Raw genomic sequence first — 23,048 nt, 5'->3', positions numbered from 1 at the left:
CTTGGTGATAAACGCCATTACGAATGTAGGCAGTAGTAGGTGGCGCTTTGCCCCAGTGGGTAGTAATTGGCTGCTCAGGTAGCAGAGTCTCATTCTTGCTATGCTGTGTGGTGTCATGCGAAGCATCCAGTTAAATAGAATTGTTTTATTAAGCCATCCATAGTAAATCTGTGCTTAAAAATATTGTTGGAGGGTTTGTGATGCTATATTAGAGATTGTGTTGTTGATTTGGAGAGTTTTTGTATGCTGTTTTTATCGAAGTGCGTTCAGTGTGGAGCTATGGAGTCAGTCGCATGGTTTTAATGCATTATGCTCCATTAACCCTGTTCTAAGGGTAACACACAGTGTATTAGTTATTTTATTTCCACTTATTAATATTTGGTGCAGTTTTCAGTGTCTTATGAGCAGCAAGTGCCAATATTTATCTATAAACAGATCTGGGTATATTTTATATTAAACCCATTGTTAAGTAGTGCTGCATAATAGAGGTAGCAGAGTCTCATTCTTGCTATGCTGTGTGAAGGTGACCGAGAGCTGCGATGCTGTGCTGAGAATCAACTGGATTCTGTTGGGTTACTAAATAAACCGCTGCTGAGCTGCGAACAGAACGAACATTGTTGGCGTCCAGTCTCCCTTTTTTCCCTTAAAACAAAAAAAATACACAATGCAGAGAAAAGAAAGGTACCATCAGAGGTGGACTGAGTGCGCAGAAGGTAAATCGCATGACGCCCCGGGTTACACGAACTAAAGACAAATTCTGGCAGACCCTTCTCCTATGCAGACTAGGATATAAGGAATAAGAGTCAGTAAAATTATCCTGAAATTGTAACTGTGTTGTTACTGTTATCCCCTCAGGTGAGGGAAGACCAGTAGTTTGTAACTGTTGTTACTGTTATCCCCTCAGGTGAGGGAAGACTGGTATTTTATAAGTGTTTAGATTTTCTGATCAAAAGAGGCCTGTTTGTGTTTTGTTGAAACTCTGGTGTGTCACTGGTAAAAACCTAGCATTTTGTGGCTGTTTTTTATTCTTTGATCAAGAAAGATCTGTTTGTGTTTGTTGAAACTCTAGTGTGTTACTGGTAAAAACTTACAGTTTTGTGGCTGTTCTTATATACTGTTAGCTATTGAGGGAAACTTTTGTTTTGTTTATTTTGTTTTGTTTATTTTGTTTGTTTGTTTGCTTGTTTTGTTGTGTTGCCTCACCATGACTTCAAATGGCCAAAATGCTCATAAATATTGTAAAGTCTCCTGGAAGCATATTTACTATAGAAACAGCACATTAGTTAAGGGAGGGACTGAAATGCCTCAATGGACAGAGCCAAATTTTGAAAAGGTCACTGTGTGAGGTTGAACAACAGCATGCCTTCAATGACTTCATGTTAATGATTCCCTGATGATTTAGAATAAGAAATCCTGATAAATATGTAAGGGCACTTACTGATTTAATTTGCAAGCAAACCTTTCAGATATTTTGGGTTGATGTAATTAAGGCAGATGATAATTAAGAAAAGCTTTTTGAAGGAATTTGCCTTTTAAGTCTAATATTAATAAACTATTGTTACCTGAATACATTTTCATATATTTAAGGCCTTCTTAGGTCTTAAATAAAATTCTTATCCTGATACCTGTCGAAACAACTTGTCACGCCCTTGTCTCGTCATGTCTGTTTTCCCTGGCCATGTGCTCTTTTAGCACATGGCTATGTTTGTTATTGTTTTAGTCCCGCCTCCTCGTCTGAGTCATTTGTTACCCTGCCCCCTCGTTATCTGCCCAGGTGCATCTTGTCTGTGTCTTGTATTTAAGTTCCCTTGTGTCTCTCCTGTTTGTCGAACATTTCACCTTTGTCCTATGTCAAGTCGGTTATGTTATCTGTCTGTCTCCGAAGTTTCCCCAATCGTCGTTTCATTTCCTTTGTTGTTGTTTCGTTTTGTTATCTGTCTGTCCCGTTCACCCTGTTTAATTCCTAATGTCCAGTTTAGCCTGTTTTCCTTCTGTTACAAGTCTCTTTGTTTCGTTATTTTCCTTTAATAAAAGTACTGTGTTTTAGCGAGTGCGTCCGCCCCCGTCAGTCCGCTCCGTGATCCTGACACAACTAGAGCACTCCTCTGCTGTTTTTCTGGTCGGCAGCTCACCACTAAAAAGCATGTCTTCTACTGCTGTCCCAAATGTACCTCACAAAGATAAAATCAGTCATTGCTAGCATCAGTCAACTCATCTAGCTGCACAGCATAATGTGGACTTCCTTAATTCTGTCCAAAAGCTGGCTCTGAGTGTCAGCCCCATGTTAACGATCTGTCTACTTATGCTATCATCAGAGAGCGGTACCTTCAGCACTTTTTTTTTGTTTATTTTTTGGCTGCCCCAAACATCTCGCGACACATATCCACAGCAGCTGGCAGCACCAATTCCTCAGTGATTGTAAAAGCTTTCTTCCTCCCTGCAACATGTCTGGCTACAAGGTAGCTATCTTTCAGGGCACATTTGGACTGTGATGTGATGGAAACAATTGTCTTCTTTTGGAGATGCAGTCCATCACATTTTCATTGAAAGCACTCCACTGGCTTTGCTAAAAGTGTAGAGTGTTTGGTCTCAAGATCCTAATTTAGTTTTAAAGGTTTCATGCTTCATTTGAAAGAGTCAAACCACACTCCACACACTGGGCTTTTGGGTTAACATCACCTCCTTCCCCCTGCACAAATCCATATTTGATGTTGTCTGGGTCGTACTTGCTTTTTTTGAAGAACTGATTCACCTCTTGTGTCGTTTCAAAAAACTTCTCCATCTCGTTAGTTAACTAGCTGAGTGTCTGAAAAAGGGTGCTGGGGTGCCTCGGACTGATGACGTTTAAGTATAAATACTTCTGCGTCATTTTTTTTTTTCAGTAGTGGGCTTTTATTTGGCGTTGTCAGAGGATTTGGCAAATTTTTCATGGGCACAACCGTCATACTCAGCTCTACTGCTCATCCTACAATTGTATGTTCCTTACAAATGTGGCACCATTTAAAAGGGAAATTAACGGGCTCCAACGGTATAAGATTTATTACCAAGAAGCTTTATTACAGCAAAGAAATAATCTACAAAACACTAATTTCCTTACTCTTTGTGCAATGTTTATTAATGATTATAATATTAACAATATTAATCTATCAATTTTACTCATTCTAAATTTATTATTTTTCCTTTATGAATTAAAGTGCTCACTACAGACTACTGTCTCCCTCTGAGGATGAGCCTGCAGACCCCTAGAGTTGAGAAACCCTGCAGTAGATAATCAGAGTGAACACTCGAGGTGTGGTGAAGTGGGCAATGTGCGAGTCACAGCAGTAACCTGAAATATAAACTGGAAGCTGAGCATTTATTAATGTGACAGCTTTAGATCCACCTTCCCCAGACTTAACCAGGCAGGTGAGACCCCCCTACTCCTAAGCAAATAAAAAGCTGACATAGGCGGTATTTAAGGGTAGAACAAATGAAATATTTTATTGAAATTAGTGCTTTTTTTCTTGTTTCATTCTTATTTAATATCTTATTGAGTTAATAGGTATTTGTTTTGCAGTTAGCTTAAAACAACATAAATAAAAATAATAGTTTTCTTTCAGTTACTATACTCCGTATGTCACATAACTACAGTCAGTGTCTTATTTCAAAATCATAAAACCATAACCCCACTGCAAATAACTAAATTTCAATAAATGCTTTCAATGCTCTATAATTACAGAATACAGAGCACCTGTTATTCACTGTAACAATGGCAACGTCTGTTACCAGTCTGTCATGGTGGGACAGATACTAGAAGAGGTATCTGTGGCAGGGTACTTCACTAGAAGAAATGCTGAAGAAAAGTGTCCACTGCGACTCATGTGTGCTCTGGAATTGGTGCACATTCTCTTCCTCTACCCCAGCTTGTTAATAAAATACAATTCTCACCGCCACGACGTAAACCCAATTTCACTGCAGTGAACGGCCAAAGAGTCCATCTGCACCTCAAACTGAGTCCACAAACAGAAGCCAAATGCACCTTCACATCACAGAAGAGTGAGGACAGGGGGGTAATCTCTGATTGTGGAACGCTTCTGAAGGTGAATGAGGTCCTAAATTTAACTAAAGTCAAAGCTGATGTAGATCCAAGCAAAACATACCCTTAACACAATCAGATATTACCCCCCCCTCTCCTCACTCTTCTGTGATGTGAAGGTGAATTCAGCTTCTTATTTCACAGCTATTTTTTTTTCGAACATTCCATTTCCACCTTAAAGGTAGCAATAACATCTGCCACTAGAATGTAACCGATTCATCATTTAAGGTGGAACAGGAAATTAATTAGTTATCTACTGAGATGCCAGTGTAGCGCTAGTGATGTTTCATGCAAATGAGGAAAAGGGTGATAATACATTAAAACTAAATTAAACTAAGATAATACACTGGTTAAAGGAGAAAAGGCTGATATTTTTAGTTTATTTCCCAACAAGACCTGAGACGCCCTACCCCTAGCCAAAACAGAGACATAGGATTCACCCTAATTCAGAATATTGTTAATAGTGGTGTGGAGAAATAAATAGGCCCGTGTCAGTTAAATCTCATTTTATACTCTAGTAAATACTTGTGCTGTCTCCATCGTGATATAAATCAGGGGACAAAATGTGGGTCACTTAAAAAAGTTTGAAAAAACCCTGACATTAATGAAGGACAGTATGATTACATCAGAATACCCTAGTTCATTAAAACTCATCAAAGAACACCATGAATCTTAATGACAGCAGTGTCTCCCCCTGTCTCTCTCTAACTCCAGACAGACGCTCTAAAAAGCAGCTGTCTCCTGCAGAGTGCTCAGTTGTAGCCTTCCTGCATCGCCATTCAGAGAACGTGAGGAAGGAGCTGAACCTGAATAAATACAGCACATCAGACAAGGGCTACCAGAGACTCATCCCAGCGATCTCTAACTGCAGAACAGCTCAGTGAGTGTCACCTACACATCATACACTAATGGAGACACAGACCATAAGCACATTACACTGTGATGACTTACACTAGAACATCATCTCTCTTGTTAATAACCTTTGTTCATATCTTCTGATGTCCAGTATTTTATGCTTTTACGCTCATTTCACAAAACTTTAACATTTTACCAGAACAATGTTTAAAAGTTTTATAAAAACATTAAACCCCATCACATACGCATAAAGGAATAAATGTTTAGTTTGTATTTTATAAACTGCAGCTGAAACTAATTTTCCCTTCCTGGATCGGGCCTTGTCATGGCGGAAGGGCTTGTGTCGTCTAATGACTTCCAGGGCTATGTCGTCAGGAGCTGTTAGTTCCCAGTAGGGTCTCCCATGGCGAACAGGTCTAGATAACAAAAAGCATCCCTATGAACACAACAATTAGAACAAAGTGTACCCTGCCCAGGAGAGGATTACTGGGACATACCCCTGGAGCCAGTCCTCGGGGTGGTGTCCAACAGCAAGCACCTGGTGGCCGTGCAGTCCACATGACCCGGTGATCATTCAGTGTGTTTGTGTGTATATATATATGAATATGATTATATAGGATAGTTGAATGAATGATGGATTTAAACTGATTAAAGGAAATTAAATTGTATTGCAGTCATGAGTCATGGTTAATTTTGTTGATTTTTATTTCTTTGTACTTTCTCCTTTTATATCATTTACAGGTTTGCACCTGTTAGAGCAGGTTGAAAATAAATTCCATAGAAATGGCTGGGAAAAAACAGATTGAAAAACAAGTGTAGCGGGTGAACAAGTGCGCATATCAAAAAGCTGTATACAAGCCCGAATCACACCATCAAACCTGACAATCTAGAGTTTGAATGGAGACGATGGCTCATTGGCAGAAAAATAAGAATATTATTAAATTGAATAACAATATAGTTGCATAAGCTGCGCATGTAGGGAGAGGGTTGAGCTGCTGTGTCTGCACGCCACCTTGGAAAATCAAATCAAATTTATTTATATAGCGCCTTTCACAACTGATGTTGTCACAAAGCAGCTTCACAGAATTCCAGTAAGACAAAGATTTGACATGAAATGTAAAAAACAAAATGTAAAACCCTCAAGTGAGCAAGCCAGGGGCGACAGTGGCAAGGAAAAACTCCCCCAGCTGAGGAAGAAACCTTGGGAGGAACCAAGGCTCACAAGGGGTGACCCATCCTCCTCTGGTCAATAGAACAAAGTGTACCCTGCCCGGGAGAGGGTTACTGGGACATACCCCTGGAGCCAGGCCTCGGGGTGGTGTCCAACAGCGAGCGCCTGGTGGCCGCTCCCCAAACCTGGGGAGAGAGAGAGAGACATAGAGAGATTGATCCTGAAAGGAAACTGAACCTGGACCAGTAACTGTCATTTTTAATCACAGTGTTATCTCTCTGTTGTAGGTTTGCTGGCTCTAAACTCTCTGAACAGTCCATCACTACTTTAACTGCAGCTCTACAGTCAGCAAACTGCTCTCTGAGAGAACTGGACCTCAGTAACAATGACCTGAGGTATTCAGGAGTGGAGAAGATTTCTGCTGCACTGAAGAGTCCACACTGTAAACTGGAGAAACTCAGGTCAGTGTTAAAGGTTATTTTATGGAATTATGGAATTTAAAAAGCAGCATAGAAATATCTTTAAACTATCGTCCACAGTGCAGTTTGTAAAATGTTATATTTATAAACCCTTTCCAGACTTGTTTTGTGTAAGATTTCTAATGGGTCCTGTGACACACTGAGCTCAGCTCTACAATCAGAAAACTGCTCTCTGAGAGAACTGGACCTCAGTAACAATGACCTGAGGGATTCAGGAGTGGAGAAGATCTCTGAAGGACTGAAGAGTCCACACTGTAAACTGGAGAAACTCAGGTCAGTGTTAAAGGTTATTTTATGGAATTAAGGCATTTAAAAAGCAGCATAGAAATATCTTTAAACTATCGTCCACAGTGCAGTTTGTAAAATGTTATATTTATAAACCCTTTTCAGACTTGTTTTGTGTAAGATTTCTAATGGGTCCTGTGATACACTGAGCTCAGCTCTACAATCAGAAAACTGCTCTCTGAGAGAACTGGACCTCAGTAACAATGACCTGAGGGATTCAGGAGTGGAGAAGATCTCTGAAGGACTGAAGAGTACACACTGTAAACTGGAGACTCTGAGGTAAACTGTTCAGCTGTTAAACTCCTTTAATATCAAAACACAAATAAACTCAGGTAAATATTCTGAATTTAAGATTGAGTGTAAAAACTGGTTACTTTTTCACAGATGGAAATCTTCCAGCCCAGATTCTCCACAGATGAAAAATACATTTTACTTAGATACTGCTAAATGAACTTAATAAAATGACTGAGTCTGCACTGAGGCTGTAGCTTTTTATTTTTTTATACTTTCAGTTTTTAATTGATTATATGGAGTCAAGAGATATCTGATATCTATATAACTTTGATTATTATAAAACATCACATTTAGAAATATTTAAATCTGTTTTCACACAAGATGAATAAGTTGTTATATAGTTGTATATTTTCCTTCCGCTGCCAAAGGAGACAGCAGAAGTAAAAACTCCCTTGAAGCTCGAGGAAGAACCTCAGGAGGAACCAAGACTCACAGAGAACTGTCCTCTTCTGGCCAAACCAGGAATTATAGATGTAGAGTTACTGTACCTTCACATGAATCTGTGGTTGTTCTGGTGTACACATATAAACACAATAGTGGTGATAATTGTAATGATTAAATCATTTTTAATGGACAGAAAATGATGAGTGGATTCATAATTGGACTCCACAGAGTTTCAGATTACTCAGAATATGGAAAATGGAGTAAGTTCATTTTGTTTTGCTTTATGTTGTAAACAGCAGTATTAATATATCCACTGTGCTATGAGTGTTGTACAGAGCCCCTAAAGTCTTATGGTGGAAAAATATTATTCAGAGACTTCATTTATTCCCTCAATTTTGTAATTAGTTCTCTCAATTTAGTAATTTATTCCCTCAATTTAGTAATTTATACCCACAATTTAGTAATTAGTTCCCTCAATTTTGTAATTTATTCCCTCAATTTTGTAATTTATGCCCTCAATTTAGCAATTCGTTCCCTCAATATAGTAATTAATTCTCTCAATATAGTAATTAATACCCTCAATTTAGTAATTTATGACATGACAGAACCTACACGTTAGGACACGCATTTGATCTCTCCGGTGCATTCCTTATTTACACATTACAACATTGTTATAGACTAAAACATTAATAGTTAAGGTTGAGAAAGGAGTGAATATAGGTATAATTTTGAATCTAACAGGACTCAGCTAGAGGTGGGACAGTTGGCTCCTGTTGTGAGGCACATAGCTGTGGCCAAGATCACATCTCATTCTCAAGCACATCATTCAATAAAATCCAATTGATCTGCTATTGTCATTTTTTTATCAGTTACCACAGGATGCCAAATGTTGGGGGAAGGCAATAAACCAGAGATTCTGTTTAATCCTTAGGTTTAAACAAACCTGTGCTGTGGAAGATCATAATATAATAAGATCATCATCCTGTCATTATTGGCTACATATTTTCTATCTATTTTTCCATTTTTGATTCAGAAACAATAATGTTTTGTAAGATGAGTGACAGAATTGTAAACTAATAAATAATGATGTGTAAAAGATTTTAAAAAGTTAATAAGAAAGTTTAATTTATTTTTTCTAGTGTGTCTAAGAGTTCTTAATACGTTATTTATTTTTCAGGTGGAACAATGAACTGAAACTCATTACAGTGCCAGGCTTTTTCCAATCTAAAGAACATTGGGTCCTGGACATTCTTAAAGAGTTAATTCTGGGCAGTAATCCTGAAAGATTATTTATAAATACATCAGAACAGTTTCACAGAGATTACACCCAGGCTTCACTGTTCTCTTACTTCACTCAGAATGATCCTGTAAAATATTTCCTCTGGTTTCAGACTGGCTTTGTGTGATTTGGGGGGGAAATCTTGTGAAACACTGAGCTCAGCTCTACAATCAGAAACCTCCTCTCTGAGAGAACTGGACCTAAGTAACAATGACCTGCAGGATTCAGGAGTGGAGAAGATCTCTGAAGGACTGAAGAGTCCACACTGTAAACTGGAGACTCTCAGGTAAATATTGATTACTGAAAAGAAAATGTTCAGCTGGTAAATTCAGTGCTTCTCTGATATAACATTATTATCAGAACAAAGATTTCAGTGAACTCAGCAGTTCATAATAAAATGTTAATAGTTTAAACTGATTAATGAACTCACCATGACCCTGAAGTGGATCAGGCAGAAAAGATTAATGAACGAATGAAATATTTAATTAATGAACTACATTCCACTGATCTGGATACAGCTGTTTTATTAAACTCTTCCTCTGTTCTTTATAACAGACTGTAGTTTATCTATACGCTTTTACCAGCCCTTAGCTGCTTCTCTTGGTGTTTCTGTCTCCTGTGTTTTAGCTTTTAGACAGATATGGACACTGGACTGTGGGCAGGGCAGGGAGCTTACAGGGAGCCAGGCCTGACCTGGTGATTTGTGGGTTACGTGTATGTCCTGGGGTACTTGTGTGAGTGTTAGACTTGGTGTGTGGCAATTACCATGTGCAGTGCGGTATCCACCATCAGGAGGATTGTGTGATGGTTTATAAGGGCTCTGCTGGTCCCAACATAGACCAAGCCCCTGTTCACTTGCTCATTTCTGATTAGTGCACTAGTAAGGGCACTTCAATAATTGTTGTTTGTTGCAGTAAAGGCTGTGTCTCATTCCCATCTCCATCACTTGATAGATGGATAGATAGAAAGATTCAACTTTATTGTTATTGCCAGTTCAAGCAGTTAACATCTACCTGAAATGTACATGAAATGAAACAGTAGCATAGTGCAGTAGAGTTTATTAATTCAGATGGAGTTCAGCAAGGAAAGGGGGTTGTAAACAAAGGAAAAGGTAATAAATATTTGGTCACTGTGTTGTTAGTAATCAGAGATCAGTCATTCTACCTAAAGACCTCAGAAACATACCTAAACTGTAACTGTTTTACAGGCCCATAGGTGAAGTTACTCTGATGATAATACGGCTCTATTACATTGTGTTTAATATGATAGAGTTGGAGTATGTTTAATTAAATTGGGTGTTTAGAATTTCTGTAGTAAGATTACAGAAATGTAGCTCCTTTTGCCAATAATTTATTGTATCTCTCTGTTTTGCTCCTTTCCGCAGATTGTCTGGGTGTATGATAAGAGAGGAAGGATGTTCATTTCTGGCTGTAGCTCTGAAATCAAACCCCTCCCACCTCAAAGAACTGGATCTGACCTACAATCACCCGGGAGAGGCTGGAGAGAAACTGCTCTCTGATACACTCTGCAGTCTACAGACACTCAGGTAGAGAGAGAGAGAGAGAGAGAGAGAGAGAGAGAGAGAGAGAGAGAGAAAGAGAGATAGATTTTAATTTTAGGACCCCTTTTTTTAAAACATCAGATTGAGTAATTGGTCGACATTATAAAGTTTGAGGCAGAATAAAAACACAAAAAGATGCATCAGTGAAACAGTAACACCCCATATGATCCACAGACACAACCTCACACCACCACTCCTCTCAACCTCTCAAACGCAGAGACATTTTCCATGTTTTGATAAAAGAAAAACCTCAGTCAAATGTACAATCCCACTATAGAAGTTTTGCTGTGTCCTTTCTCTCAGACTCAAGTCTGACGTTTTTCAAAATCACCAGTTTTGTCTGTTCAGCAACAATTACACAGAGTATAATTACTTTTTTGAGCCTGTGTGTATTTACAGCAAAAAGTAATCAGAACACATGTGAACAGAAAACCCACCCCTCAGAGAGCACTGCTCAGGTCTCAGAGAAGAATCATATCCTGGAGAGCAGGAAGAATGGAATTCTCCATCAGGGTACAGAAGAAAACACAACCTGGCAAAACAGCAGATTTACCCAAATTACAGCATTGTAACCCAAACCACCAAGTGACCTACACAGTAAATTCACCAGTGTTAAATCAACACTATTAGTGTTAAATTAACACTGTTAGTGTAATAATTTAACACTCTCAGTGTTAACACCCATAGTTTTGATTTAACACTGGTGAATTTACTGTGTATAGACCATTTTGGAGTGGACATCATGGTTATATCACTGGCAGCTGTGGTGGCAGAAAACAAGTGGAGTTTAATGAGTGAGATCCAAAAAATAATGACAAAACACTACTTGCTGTGTGGAATCGGAAAGGAAAACAAAATTACATTAATTTTTGTAGAATACCATTGAGGAGGACCCCATTTGATTCACAGTGGGTTTTTCCCAAACAAAGTTAAACCATACTGTGAACCACAAATATTTGGTCAATTTTATGGGAGTAACATTAACACCTTGACTGGAAATATATCTCTTACTAATGACTAGTTTAGGCAAAAAATTGAATATTACAATATGAATAATAACATCTTACATTTCTGACAGTTACAGAATAAAAAATACATTAACTCACAACGCATTGCTCATAAACACACAACTGAAACAATAACTGATGTTTAAATTGTTTTATCATTTCTTTCAAAACACATTCCTCATAAAGATGCTAAAATAAAAATGCTTAAGTGAGGAACACTGACTTATTTATTCATGTCACATTTAATAACGGAGCCCAACTATGTCTCAGCACACGGAGCTTGGGCTCTGTCACAAATAACACCCCATTCCCTACACAGATTATAAAACTAAGACTACTACTACACCCAGGGAACTAAAAGTGAAGATTGTGGCCAAATATTAACTTCATCATCCGACATATGTTACACTATTATGATATTTTATGTCACAACTATGTTGTTCAATGCCGAGGATTAACGGAGATGTTTGAGATGCAGCTTCTAGCTCAAACTGTCGGAAAATACCTAACTTAAAGCCAAAACAAGAAATTTAGTTATAACAAATGATAAAACTTATTATCCACAAATCTGTTAAACACCCGATGCCTCACCAGAAATTCTATCACAAAATAAACAAAGATGGCCCTGCCTTTGCTGGCATTGAACATAAGGTGAATAGCACGATAATGTCACTCTGACTGAAGCTCTTCTGGTATCACCACACAAAAAACATGTAACCTTCCAATGACACCAGCTCTTACAACCACACAATAGAGTCGAACCCTGTCTGGACATTTTCTGCCAACTGGGAACCAGTTCAGTTTCCATTAGTGCACTTTATTTTGCAAAAAATGAAGAGTTACAACACAGTCAACCTGTTATACGCTTTCTGATTTATAAATAAAAACAAATCAAAAGGGAATAAAAAAGAAGATAATACAGCATCTGAGTGGTTTTTGTGACTGCGCTGAGCTCAAGTTCAGCCACATCTTTAACTGTACTCCGCTGCTCTCATTCACCAGCAGGACGCCAAAATACACACTTTTGAAATACAAAATACTCAAATTTGGCACCATCTACATGTATGTTATATCTCAATGTGACCTAAATATGCTGTAAAAAAATCGATAAACCATGACATTTTACTGACATTCACTGGAGAGAACCAAGACTCAAAAATCCTGAACAGAACCAGTTCAAGTTTCAGACTCTGATTTTGAGCTATAAAGTGAGATATTGACACTGGGGTCCAATGGCATAGATTTGCTCTTGACATTGGTGGTGACTTATGACTCTAACCCCCTCCCACTTCTTTCTTTCTTTGCTCCGTGATAAAATGACAACGTAAGAGAACAGACAATTGGTAGTTTATTCTGCAGTTCATTTCCAAACCACGTCATTCATAGCTACAGATGATTGTAGCCTGCTGTTATTATGATGGACTCATTTCATTAGTGAACTTGACTTAGTGACTTACATGTTTCTTTGAAAGATAGCTCCTTATGTCCACTTCCCACCTTCTTCTTTTTTGCTGCCCTCCTCACTTACTCCTCACACTCATGTGTCACCCACAGTACACCTGAGTTTTGCAGTAAGTCTCGCTTAGTTTTCCTTCCAGTTTTGGCGCTTCTCACAACCAAACTACAGAGGCTCACGTGACAGCAGGGAAAGGCACAGCCGATCACACTAGCCATGTGTGTTACCGAGAGGTAGGACTCAAGTAGAGTACGTGAATTAACCTTTTCTGTAGCTCTAGCTTAATGAGACGTTGACAGATCAGGTTTTTTTTCAGGGGATCAGATTATTGGTGGGGATAATTCAATAATTGCTGGGTATTGGTGGGGACATGTCACCTCCATCCATGCTAATTCTACATCCTTGCTGGTGACTGATCTTCAGCACAGTGTCAATATCTCATTTTATAGCATGAACATTGAGTGTATTATTGCTTAAATATTGCAAATATTTCATAATTAATTATAAAAACAAATCAGTATGTTATTCACTTTTATTAAATGTATTTGCATTTACCATAAATCAACCAGAAACTAAAGTGCAAACTATCCTGTGTATATAAATAATTAAAAAGTCTAAGTCATTTACAAACTACACTCCTTTCAAGTCATTCATACGTTATTTTTCAAATTTTATGAAATATTTTGCAGCCCCTAATATAAATGGTCACTATTCCTTATGTAAATATAATAAAATGCCAACAAGTTCTTATTAAATATATTTGTCATTTATAAATAAATTGGTAAAACATTTTAAATATTTTGTAGGTTTTTTATCTAATGTTGCAACAAAAAAATAAACTCACTGTTATTCAGCGTGCGGTGCGCCCCCCCTCAGTGTGAGGTGCCCCCCCCTCAGTGTGCGGTACATTCCCCGTCTGTGTGCGGTGCGTCCCCCACAGTGTGCGATGCGTCACCCCGCAGCGTGCGGTGCATCCCGCCTCTGCGTGCGGTGTGTCCCCCCCCCCCCCTCTGTGCGGTGTGTCCCCCCAATGTACGGTGTGTCCCCCCTCTGTGTGTGGTGCGTCCCCCTCAGCGTGCAGTGCCCGCCCCCACTGGCTAGAAGAGTGTCCACCCTCTACCCTCACATTCCTGAGGGTCTGGAGACTCACACTCTGAGCTGGACTTAGTGGACACACAGGACACGTCCAGTCTCTGTGTTTCCACTTCACACCCAGGAGGATCATTCTAATGTGTTCTAACTTTTCTGAACCGCTCCAGCATCTCCTGTAATAGCTCTGGTATCCGTTTATTCTTTATTACTTCTGTATCATCACTCTGTTCTCTCTGTGTGTGTGTGTGTGTGTGTGTGTGTGTGTGTTTCAGGATGGAGAATTCAGGACAGAAGTTGATCAAACCCAGTCTGAAAAAATGTAAATCTCTCTCTCACTTCTGTCTCTTACTCCCTGTCCTTCTCTCTCCCTCTCTCATTCTCTCCAATTCTCCCTTCTCTATCTGTCTGTGTCCTTTTCTGTCACTCACTCTGACATCTCTCTCTCGCTCTCTTTCTCTTCTCTCCTTTTCTCTCTTCTCCTCTGACTCTTTATCTCTGTACATCCCTCTGTTTCTCTCAGTCTCTCTGCATATTAGCATTAGCATGCTGCTAACTGGAGAAGTGTCCCTCAGTCGATATTAGCAGTCACTAGCAGTAAGGTTATCATGCAGTACAGAAAGCAAAGAGTATTCTGCTCAGATCTGGACCGGATCTACTGTATTATCTGGACCGGTTCAGTAAAATGGTGTGCCCCCTCTCAGCGTGCAGTTTGCCCTCCTTCAGCGTGAGGTGTGTCACCCCAGTGTGTGCTGCGTCCCCTCTCAGCATGAGGTAATATCTGGACCGATTCAGTAAATCAGATCTGGGTCGGATCTAGTGTAATATCGGGACCGGTTCAGTAAATTAGATCTGGACCGGATCTACTGTAATATCGGGACCGGTTCAGTAAATCAGATCTGGACCGGATCTACTGTAATATCGGGACCGGTTCAGTAAAACGGATTTGGGCCAGATCTACTGTAATATCGGACCGGTACAGTAAAACCAAGCTGGGCTGGTTCTACTGTAATATCTGACCAGTTCAGTAAATCAGATCTGGACCGGATCTACTGTAATATCGGACCGGTTCAGTAAAATGGATTTGGGCCAGATCTATTGTTATATCGGACCGGTACAGTAAAACCAAGCTGGGCTGGTTATACTGTAATATCTGGACCGGTTCAGTAAAATGGATCTGGGCCGGATCTACTGTAATATCTGGACCGGTTCAGTAAAATGGATCTGGGCCGGATCTACTGTAATACCTGGACCGGTTCAGTAAAATGGATCTGGGCCAGATCTACTGTAATATCTGGACCGGTTCAGTAAATCAGATCTGGACTGGATCTACTGTAATATCTGGACCGGTTCAGTAAAACGTATCTGGGCCGTATTTATCAAAGTATCTGGTTATTTGGTAATCATTAATGTGGTCCCTGTCGATGTTGGAGCTGTAATACCTGAGTTACACTGACGAATATAACACTATGGTGTCAAAGTAGGTTCTAAAGTTCTGAGAACCAAAAAACAGAATCCATAACCAATAAATGTCACCTTGTAATTGAGAAAACTGTCATTAATATTCAGAGTTATAACAACAGGATTGTAAACAGAATATTTCTGTATATAATCGTCTATTTTGAGTTTAATATTCTTGAAGAATCTGTTTTTACTTTCATTCTGGCTTTTCTCAGTCTCGCTTTCGCCTCCAAAAGTTTCTCGCTTTTGACTGTGTCGGGATCTAGACAGTCATTGGCTGCTAAAGTTAACCCCCGCCCACCCAGCAGATTCTGCACACCCTAACCCTGATTTCAAGATTCAAGAGTTTTATTGTCACATGCACAGCAGAAACAAACAGTTACATTATACAATGAAATTCTTACTTTGCCGTTCCCCCAATTACCGACAATATAAAAGTAAAGAAACATAAGAATAGATATAATAAATATATATATCTATGTATATACAAAAAAAAGTTAAGTAAGGAAAATCACTAAGTAGAGAAAGTTAAGGAGAACACTTATGGATGCATGTACAAGTTTGTGGGTAAAGTGCATATGCATGTGTAAAATATGTTGTGCAGTACAAGAAACGTAAACAGTAAACATTGTTGGTGCAACAATAGCAGCAATATGTAGTGTGTTCCTATTTATGTGTGCTTGTCAGAGTTCTTATCAGAGGTTTTTTTTTTTTTTTTTTTTTTTTAAGAGTTTAGCCAGTTCAGAGTGGAAGGGGGGAGGAGGTTCAAGTTCAAAGACTTTATTGTCATTTGCACAGTGTACAATGAAATTCTTTCTTTGCTCCTCACCAAGAATGCCAAATGGAAGAGAAAATACAACGAATAACTAGATCACTAATAAAGTGCAAAGTTCACTGAGATATATACATAGGTGAACGGTAAAGTGAACAAGTGTGACAGTAAATGACAGAGGGATGTAAACATGTTGACAGTGAAGTGCAGGGTTATTTCTGAGGTAGGTTCAGGAGTCTGATGGCAGTGGGGAAGAAAGAGTTCTTTAACCTAGTGGTCTTGCATTTGACACTTCTGTACCTCCGGCCTGAGGGCAGAAGTGTGAACAGTCCATGCTGGGGGTGGATGGGGTCTTTAAGGATGGAGGCAGCTCTCCTGCAGACTCTCTGGTGGTAGATGATTTGCAGAGAGGGCAGTGGAGTCCTGGTGATCTTCTCAGCAGTCTTTACCACTCTCTGCAAGCGTTTTCGGTCCATTACGGTCGTGCTGCCGTACCACACGGTGATACGCTGGTCAGGAGGCTCTCGATAACACAGCTATTTCTGAGGATTCTGGGTGAAATCCCAAATTTTCTCATCCTCCTCAGGAAATACAACCGCTGCTGAGCCTTTTTGACCAGCTGCATGGTGTTCAATGTCCATGCGAAGTCCTCACTGATGTGGACACACAGGTATTTAAAGCTGTTAACCCTCTCTACTTCAAGCTCCCGAATGAATAGTGATGAGGTCTTTTCTTTTTCCTCATATCCACTATCAGCTCCTTCGTCTTCTCTGTGTTGAGGGTGAGGTTGTTGGCCTCACACCATGCTACCAGCATGGACCTCTTCATCTCCATCAGTGATGCGTCCTATCACTGCAGTGTCATCTGCGAACTTGAGTTGATGATGTTGTCCTTGTGATAGGCGACACAGTCATGTGTAAACAGGGTGTAGAGGATGGGGCTGAGGACACATCCCTGTGGAACCCCAGTGTAGGTGGTGATACTGGCTGAAGTCCTGTTGCCAACCCTGATGGACTGGGGCCTGCCAGTCAGGAAGTCCAAAAGCCAGTGGCAGAGGGTGGGGTGCAGGCCGAGTGTGGACAGTTTGTGGGTAAGTTTGTGAGGGATGACCATGTTAAAGGTGGGACTATACTCCACAAAGAGCATCCTGACATAGGAGTCTTTATTTTCCAGGTGAGAGAGAGAATAGTGGAGGGCAGCAGCAATGCAATCCGAGGTGGATCTGTTGGCACGGTAGGCGTACTGCAGGGGGTCCAGTATATCCGGTATACTGCGCTGGATGTGGGTCAGCACCACTCTCTCAAAGCACTTCATAATGATCGGAGTGAATGCCACTGGCCTGTAGTCATTCAGGCAGGTGGGGGGGGGGGGGCGGGGTGGTTCTTGTGGAGGGGGATGGTGGTTGTGGTTTTGTAGCAGGTTGAAACGATGCTCTGGCTGAGGGACAGGTTGAAAATGGAGGTGAGAACATCAGCTAACTCGTTGGCACATGCTCTGAGGGCCCGTCCTGGAATGTTGTCTGGTCCTGCCGCTTTGTGAATGTTAATCCTTTTATTGTAGAAATAGTGTATTTTTGTAAATGAACCTACAGCAGCCTATAAAACACAAACAGAGTCTGTTTGTATTATGGACCATAAAATACATTAGTCATTCGGCCCAGATCCGGAACCGGACCCTATCCAGAACCGTCAGAATAAGCTCATGAACGGACCTCTCTCTCTTTGTTCTTTATGATATTGTTGTATATATTTACAAACATTATACAGAGACTTTTATTTTGTTTTTAAGAAAACGATAAATGATTGAAAATAAAATCTGACACATTTGTGTTTTAATAAAAAGTCAAAACTATAAAAGAGAAGTGATTCTGTGGTGATCCACATCAATAAAGAAATAAATGAATGAAGAAAGAAGCAGACACATGGGCTGTGAATATAGAACGTGTTGGTGCTGTCTTTAAATATGAATTAATCCAGAGTTCGGAAGACTATTAAACATTAGCCTTAAGACACCTTCACTAAAGTTAATTTGTTGAGTGAACACACTTTATCTTCCATTAACTCAGTTCTTCTGTAGAGAATAAGGGAGTGTTCACACAGTTTAAACAGAAAGGTGTGCTGCATGAACCTTACATTAAAGGAGTTCTACTAAAATCACTTACTTTAACTGAATTACATTTTCATATAAATACAGTTCCCTGGTTCAGTTAAATGTGATCTGAACTGTTTTCTAACAGAGTCGTGTAGTTGATGTAACTTCAGATTCATTCTGTTTTACTGAGACCTCTATTTGATCAAATGTAGTCACATTCAGTTTAAACTCCACAGCTGTTTACCCTTCGTATAAAATCAGATCTACATCAAGTCTTAAAGGAGCAGTCTGTAGGATATTTACTGTACCTAGTCATAAAATGTCCAGGGTGTGATCATAGATTAAAGGGGCAATCTGTAGGATATTTACTGTACTTAGTCATAAAATGTCCAGGGTGTGATCGTAGATTAAAGGAGCAATCTGTAGGATATTTACTGTACTTAGTCATAAAATGTCCAGGGTGTGATCATAGATTAAAGGAGCAGTCTGTAGGATATTTACTGTACTTAGTCATAAAATGTCCAGGGTGTGATCGTAGATTAAAGGGGCAATCTGTAGAATATTTACTGTACTTAGTCATAAAATGTCCAGGGTGTGATCATAGATTAAAGGAGCAATCTGTAGGATCTTTACTGTACTTAGTCATAAGAGTAAAATGAGAGAAATATTGGTCCTTTGTTTGAAAGGTGGAGACGGTTTAGAAGCAGAAACACAACAGAACAGAGTCAGAGCTGATAATCTCCTCCTGAAATGGTAACTGCATCATTTCATTGAGGTAGATTTGTGTGTTTCTCTCTGTAGTGTGTGTGTGTTTTAAACAGATTAAGGAGTAAATGTGTGTGAAAAGCCTCCTGTATTCACCTATTTAAGGTGGAACAGAGAAATGAATCTTGGTGGTACACAGTGAATATGTGTTTTACTGGTAGGTAGATGTTTTAGTGACATGGTGTTCACTTGGTGGTGTGTTGTAATGGATACAGTGGGAAATAAGAAGTGTTTATAAATCTAGCACTAGCTCCAGCTCTTAAGGTGGAACAGAGAAGTAAAGAACCTGGAGAGTAACTCCATTAGGACTCGTAAACGGACTCATGAGGTGGAACTAAATGTTTGACTGCGACAATTGTGGATAAGATCTGCCTCCTAAAGGACTTTATGGTGGAAGGAGAATCGATGAGTGACACCAGTCTTGTCTAATGTGGAAATATTTAAGGTGGATTTGTACAGATTTGAACAGTAAAGACTTGTAAATGAGGGAAATGGCGGCCGCGTGTTCACTTTTTTGCGTAGGTAGATGTTTTAGTGAAATGATGAACACTTTTCTGTGTAAATGTGTTGATTATGGCACACTTTTCTTATCGAGTAGGAGAGAGGGAGGAAGAGGGAGAGGGGGAGGAGGAGGGAGAGGGGGAGGAGTAGGAGAGAGAGGAGGAGAAGAGGGGGAGGAGGAGGGAGAGGAGGAGGAAGAGGAAGGGGGGAGGAGGGAGAGGGGGAGGAGGAGGGAGAGGGGGAGGAGGGAGAGGGGGAGGAGGAGGAGTAGGAGAGAGAGGAGGAGGGAGAGGAGGAGGAGGAGGGAGAGGGGGAGGAGAGGGGGAGGAGGAGGGAGAGGGGGAGGAGGAGGAGAGAGAGGAGGAGGGAGAGGGGGAGGAGGAGGAGTAGGAGAGAGAGGAGGAGGGAGAGGAGGAGGAGGGAGAGGGGGAGGAGGAGGAGTAGGAGGGAGAGGAGGAGGAGAGGAGGAGGAGGGAGAGGTGGAGGAGGGAGAGGTGGAGGAGGAGGGAGAGGAGGAGGAGGTGGGAGAGGAGGAGGAGGAGGAGGACGAGGGAGAGGAGGAGGAGGAGGGAGGAGGAGGAGGAGGGAGAGGATGGAGGAGGAGGAAGAGGGAGAGGATGGAGGAGGAGGAAGGAGAGGAGCAGGGAGAGGAGGGAGGAGGAGGGAGAGGAGGAGGAGGGGGAGAGGATGGAGGAGGAGGAAGAGGGAGGAAGAGGAGGAGGGGGAGAGGATGGAGGAGGAGGAAGAGGGAGGAAGAGGAGGAGGGAGAGGAAGAGGAGGGAGGAGGAGGGAGAGGAAGAGGAGGGAGGAGGAGGGGGAGGAGGAGGGAGAGGATGGAGGAGGAGGAAGAGGGAGGAAGAGGAGGAGGGAGAGGAAGAGGAGGGAGGAGGAGGAGGAGGAGGAGGGAGAGGAGGTGGAGAGGAGGTGGAGGAGGAGGAGGGAGACAGCTCTCTCCACTGTTTTAAAACTCTATTCTGGTTCAGATTTTAAACACTTGGTGTCAGTTACAGATTGCTCCTTTAAGTTCATACACAGTGTTTAAAAGTTGTAGAGATGCTGTATGTGTTTGTTACAGACGTTATTTCTTGTGAAGTGATCGGTAGCAGTTCAACTGCAGCTCTTTTAGAGTTTAATAAAAATGTAATGGTCTTTATTAGTTCCTCCAGCTCGTTCCTGACTGAGTTAAAGTTAGACTCTATTTTCTTCTAAAGGTTTTAAAGTGAGATTTCCACATTGTGGCTCTTTGAATCGGGAGCATTCTCTCGTTGGAGTCAGATGTTTTGTGGAGCCCCAGAGAGAGCTGTCATTGACTGCTTCTTCAGTTTGATCCAGTTTTGTTCTTAAAAACGTATCTGTTTTAGATGTTAAGAGTGTGTTGTAGTGTTTTAAAGAACTGGAGTCATTTCTCTCTCAGGTCCTGGTTCTTTGGTTCTCTGTGGTTCTTGTGGATAATGTTCTTCATTTTCTTTTTGAAGTTTTGCAGTCGTTATCAGACCCCGGCTCCTGTGTGTGATGTGGATGGTGTGGTGTGTTTTGTCTGGGTCTTGGAGGGTGTTTTAGCCAGTGTTTCATGAATGTTATTGATGTCATTTGTTGCCATGGTGATTCCCTCTAAATGTGGTGTGTAGCTGTTGGAGAAATGGTGGAGCGTGTGTCTGATGTAACGGCTGTCCGTGTTTAATTTTAATTTCTCAGTTTCTGACTGATTCCAGTGGTCTCTGGGTTTTAATGGGTGCAGTGTTTGTGATTCAGGAGGATCTTCAGTCGTGTCTCTCATGGTGTTTAGGTACAGTGCTGTTTGGTAGCGGTCAGACAGAGGGCGCTGTGGTCTGACTGTAAATGCACTGATGAGATCTGGATCTAACCGCTCTCCCTCGTCTGTTTGACACATGGTCAGAACTGTTTCTTTGGACGGTGTTGTGAGTTGTGTTTGACGTGGTCTCTGTGGATGAAACTGTTTCCTGTTTCTTCAACACAGTCCCATTCTCTCCCGGTCCTGGGTTTACATCTCCACGTATTAAACCACGCCCACGGCACTGAGAGTGTGTGATCTCAGACTGTAAATCTGGGAGACGCTCTTCATGAAAATAAGGAGAGTCCTGAGGAGGAAGTACAGGAGCTGGTCTTAAATTAGAAAATCATGAAAAAGTGGATTTATTTCAGTAATTCCATTCAAAAAGTCAAACTTGTACATTACACTCATTCATTACACACAGACTGATATATTTCAAGTGTTTATTTCTTTAATTTGATGATTATAACTGACACCTAATGAAAACCCCACATTCAGTTTCTCAGAAAATTAGAATATTACTGAAGACCAACACAAACAAAGGGTTTTTAGAAACGCTGGCGACTGAGAAATATGAAGATGAACAGTATGAAGAGGAACAGCACTCAGTACTTAGTCGGGGCTCCTTTTGCCTGAATTACTGCAGCAGTGCGGCGTGGCGTGGAGTGGATCGGTCTGTGGCACTGCTCAGGTGTTATATGAGAGCCCAGGGTGCTCTGATAGTGGTCTTCAGCTCCTCTGCGTTGTTGGGTCTGGAGTATTACATCTTCCTCTTCACAATACGCCATAGATTTCTTTAGGCTCTTATTGAACTCTCTGTCTGATGTCTTTTTTCCAAATCCATTGGAATTTAAGCCTTGAATGTTCCAACAGCTGATTGTAAATGAACTCCTGAGTCTTGTTATTGTTGATCTGTAGTTAATTAAGGTTCAGATCAGTGTTATAGGTCTATATTAAAGTCAGTGTATTAATCTGGAGCAGAGGATGTTGAGCAGGGGTCTTATCTGGTTCAGTTCTGAAGCGGCTGGGTTCTCTGCTCTTCGTGTTACTGATGCGTAGGTCTCTCGCTGATCTGCTGCTCTGGAATCTTCAGCTGGACGTGGAGGTGGAGGTGGAGGGGGTCTCTCTGTGTCTCGTCGTGTCGTGTGGAGTCTGGTGCTGTTGTGTCCCAGGGCTGTGGTGTTCAGCTCCTTTGTGAACAGTCTTACTCCCTGTCTGTTGAGGTGTACGTGGTCGTGCAGGTGACGAGGGCGGATGTCTTTGTGGTGTGTGATGTGGACGTTTGGTGTGAGTGCGCAGGCTCTGCACGGCTCTACGCTGTTTCTGTGGATACTGTGGAAGGGCACGTCTTCACGTGGTGGTACGGTGGAAACGGTGACCTTGGTTTGTGTAAATCTCTGGGTGTCTTTGACTGCCACCTCTCTCAGTGCCGGAGCGACCCGTCCTCTCATAGCTCTCAGGTCATTGGTCCCTGTGTGAATAATGATGTGTTTGTACTGGCCTCTGTTGTTAGAGAGAGGATGTTGAGAGCACTCCTGGTGTTTGGACTCCACAGTTTGGTCACTGACGTGTGCGGGAGTAGACCTTTCTCCAGGAGGTGTTCTCCATTGGAGTCAGTGAGTAGAAGGACATCTGTGGAGTCTTCACTCTGTGGAGCTGCAGAGAGACTGGGGAGGTCTGACGCAGGGCTGATGTTTGGTTCCTGATGAATCTCTTCTATGTGCAGGGCTC

At 41.1% G+C, this 23,048-nt stretch overlaps 1 protein-coding gene across 2 annotated transcripts in view; it reads left to right on the top strand.

Annotated features, from left to right (window-relative positions):
* Positions 1 to 23,048, top strand: part of LOC136699710 (ribonuclease inhibitor-like) — a 44,162-nt gene that overhangs the window by 18,361 nt on the left and 2,753 nt on the right. For both annotated transcript variants that reach the window (XM_066674639.1, XM_066674638.1), the window contains exons 5-11: positions 4,790 to 4,955; positions 6,389 to 6,562; positions 6,680 to 6,853; positions 6,971 to 7,144; positions 8,935 to 9,108; positions 10,207 to 10,368; positions 14,211 to 14,257. In XM_066674639.1, coding sequence (XP_066530736.1) covers positions 4,790 to 4,955; positions 6,389 to 6,562; positions 6,680 to 6,853; positions 6,971 to 7,144; positions 8,935 to 9,108; positions 10,207 to 10,368; positions 14,211 to 14,257 — 1,071 coding nt within the window. The remainder of the gene's footprint in view (positions 1 to 4,789; positions 4,956 to 6,388; positions 6,563 to 6,679; positions 6,854 to 6,970; positions 7,145 to 8,934; positions 9,109 to 10,206; positions 10,369 to 14,210; positions 14,258 to 23,048) is intronic.

Source organism: Hoplias malabaricus, chromosome 6 (genome assembly GCF_029633855.1).
Source record: "Hoplias malabaricus isolate fHopMal1 chromosome 6, fHopMal1.hap1, whole genome shotgun sequence".
Taxonomy (NCBI): domain Eukaryota; kingdom Metazoa; phylum Chordata; class Actinopteri; order Characiformes; family Erythrinidae; genus Hoplias; species Hoplias malabaricus.
This window is presented reverse-complemented; position numbering and strand designations above follow the sequence as displayed.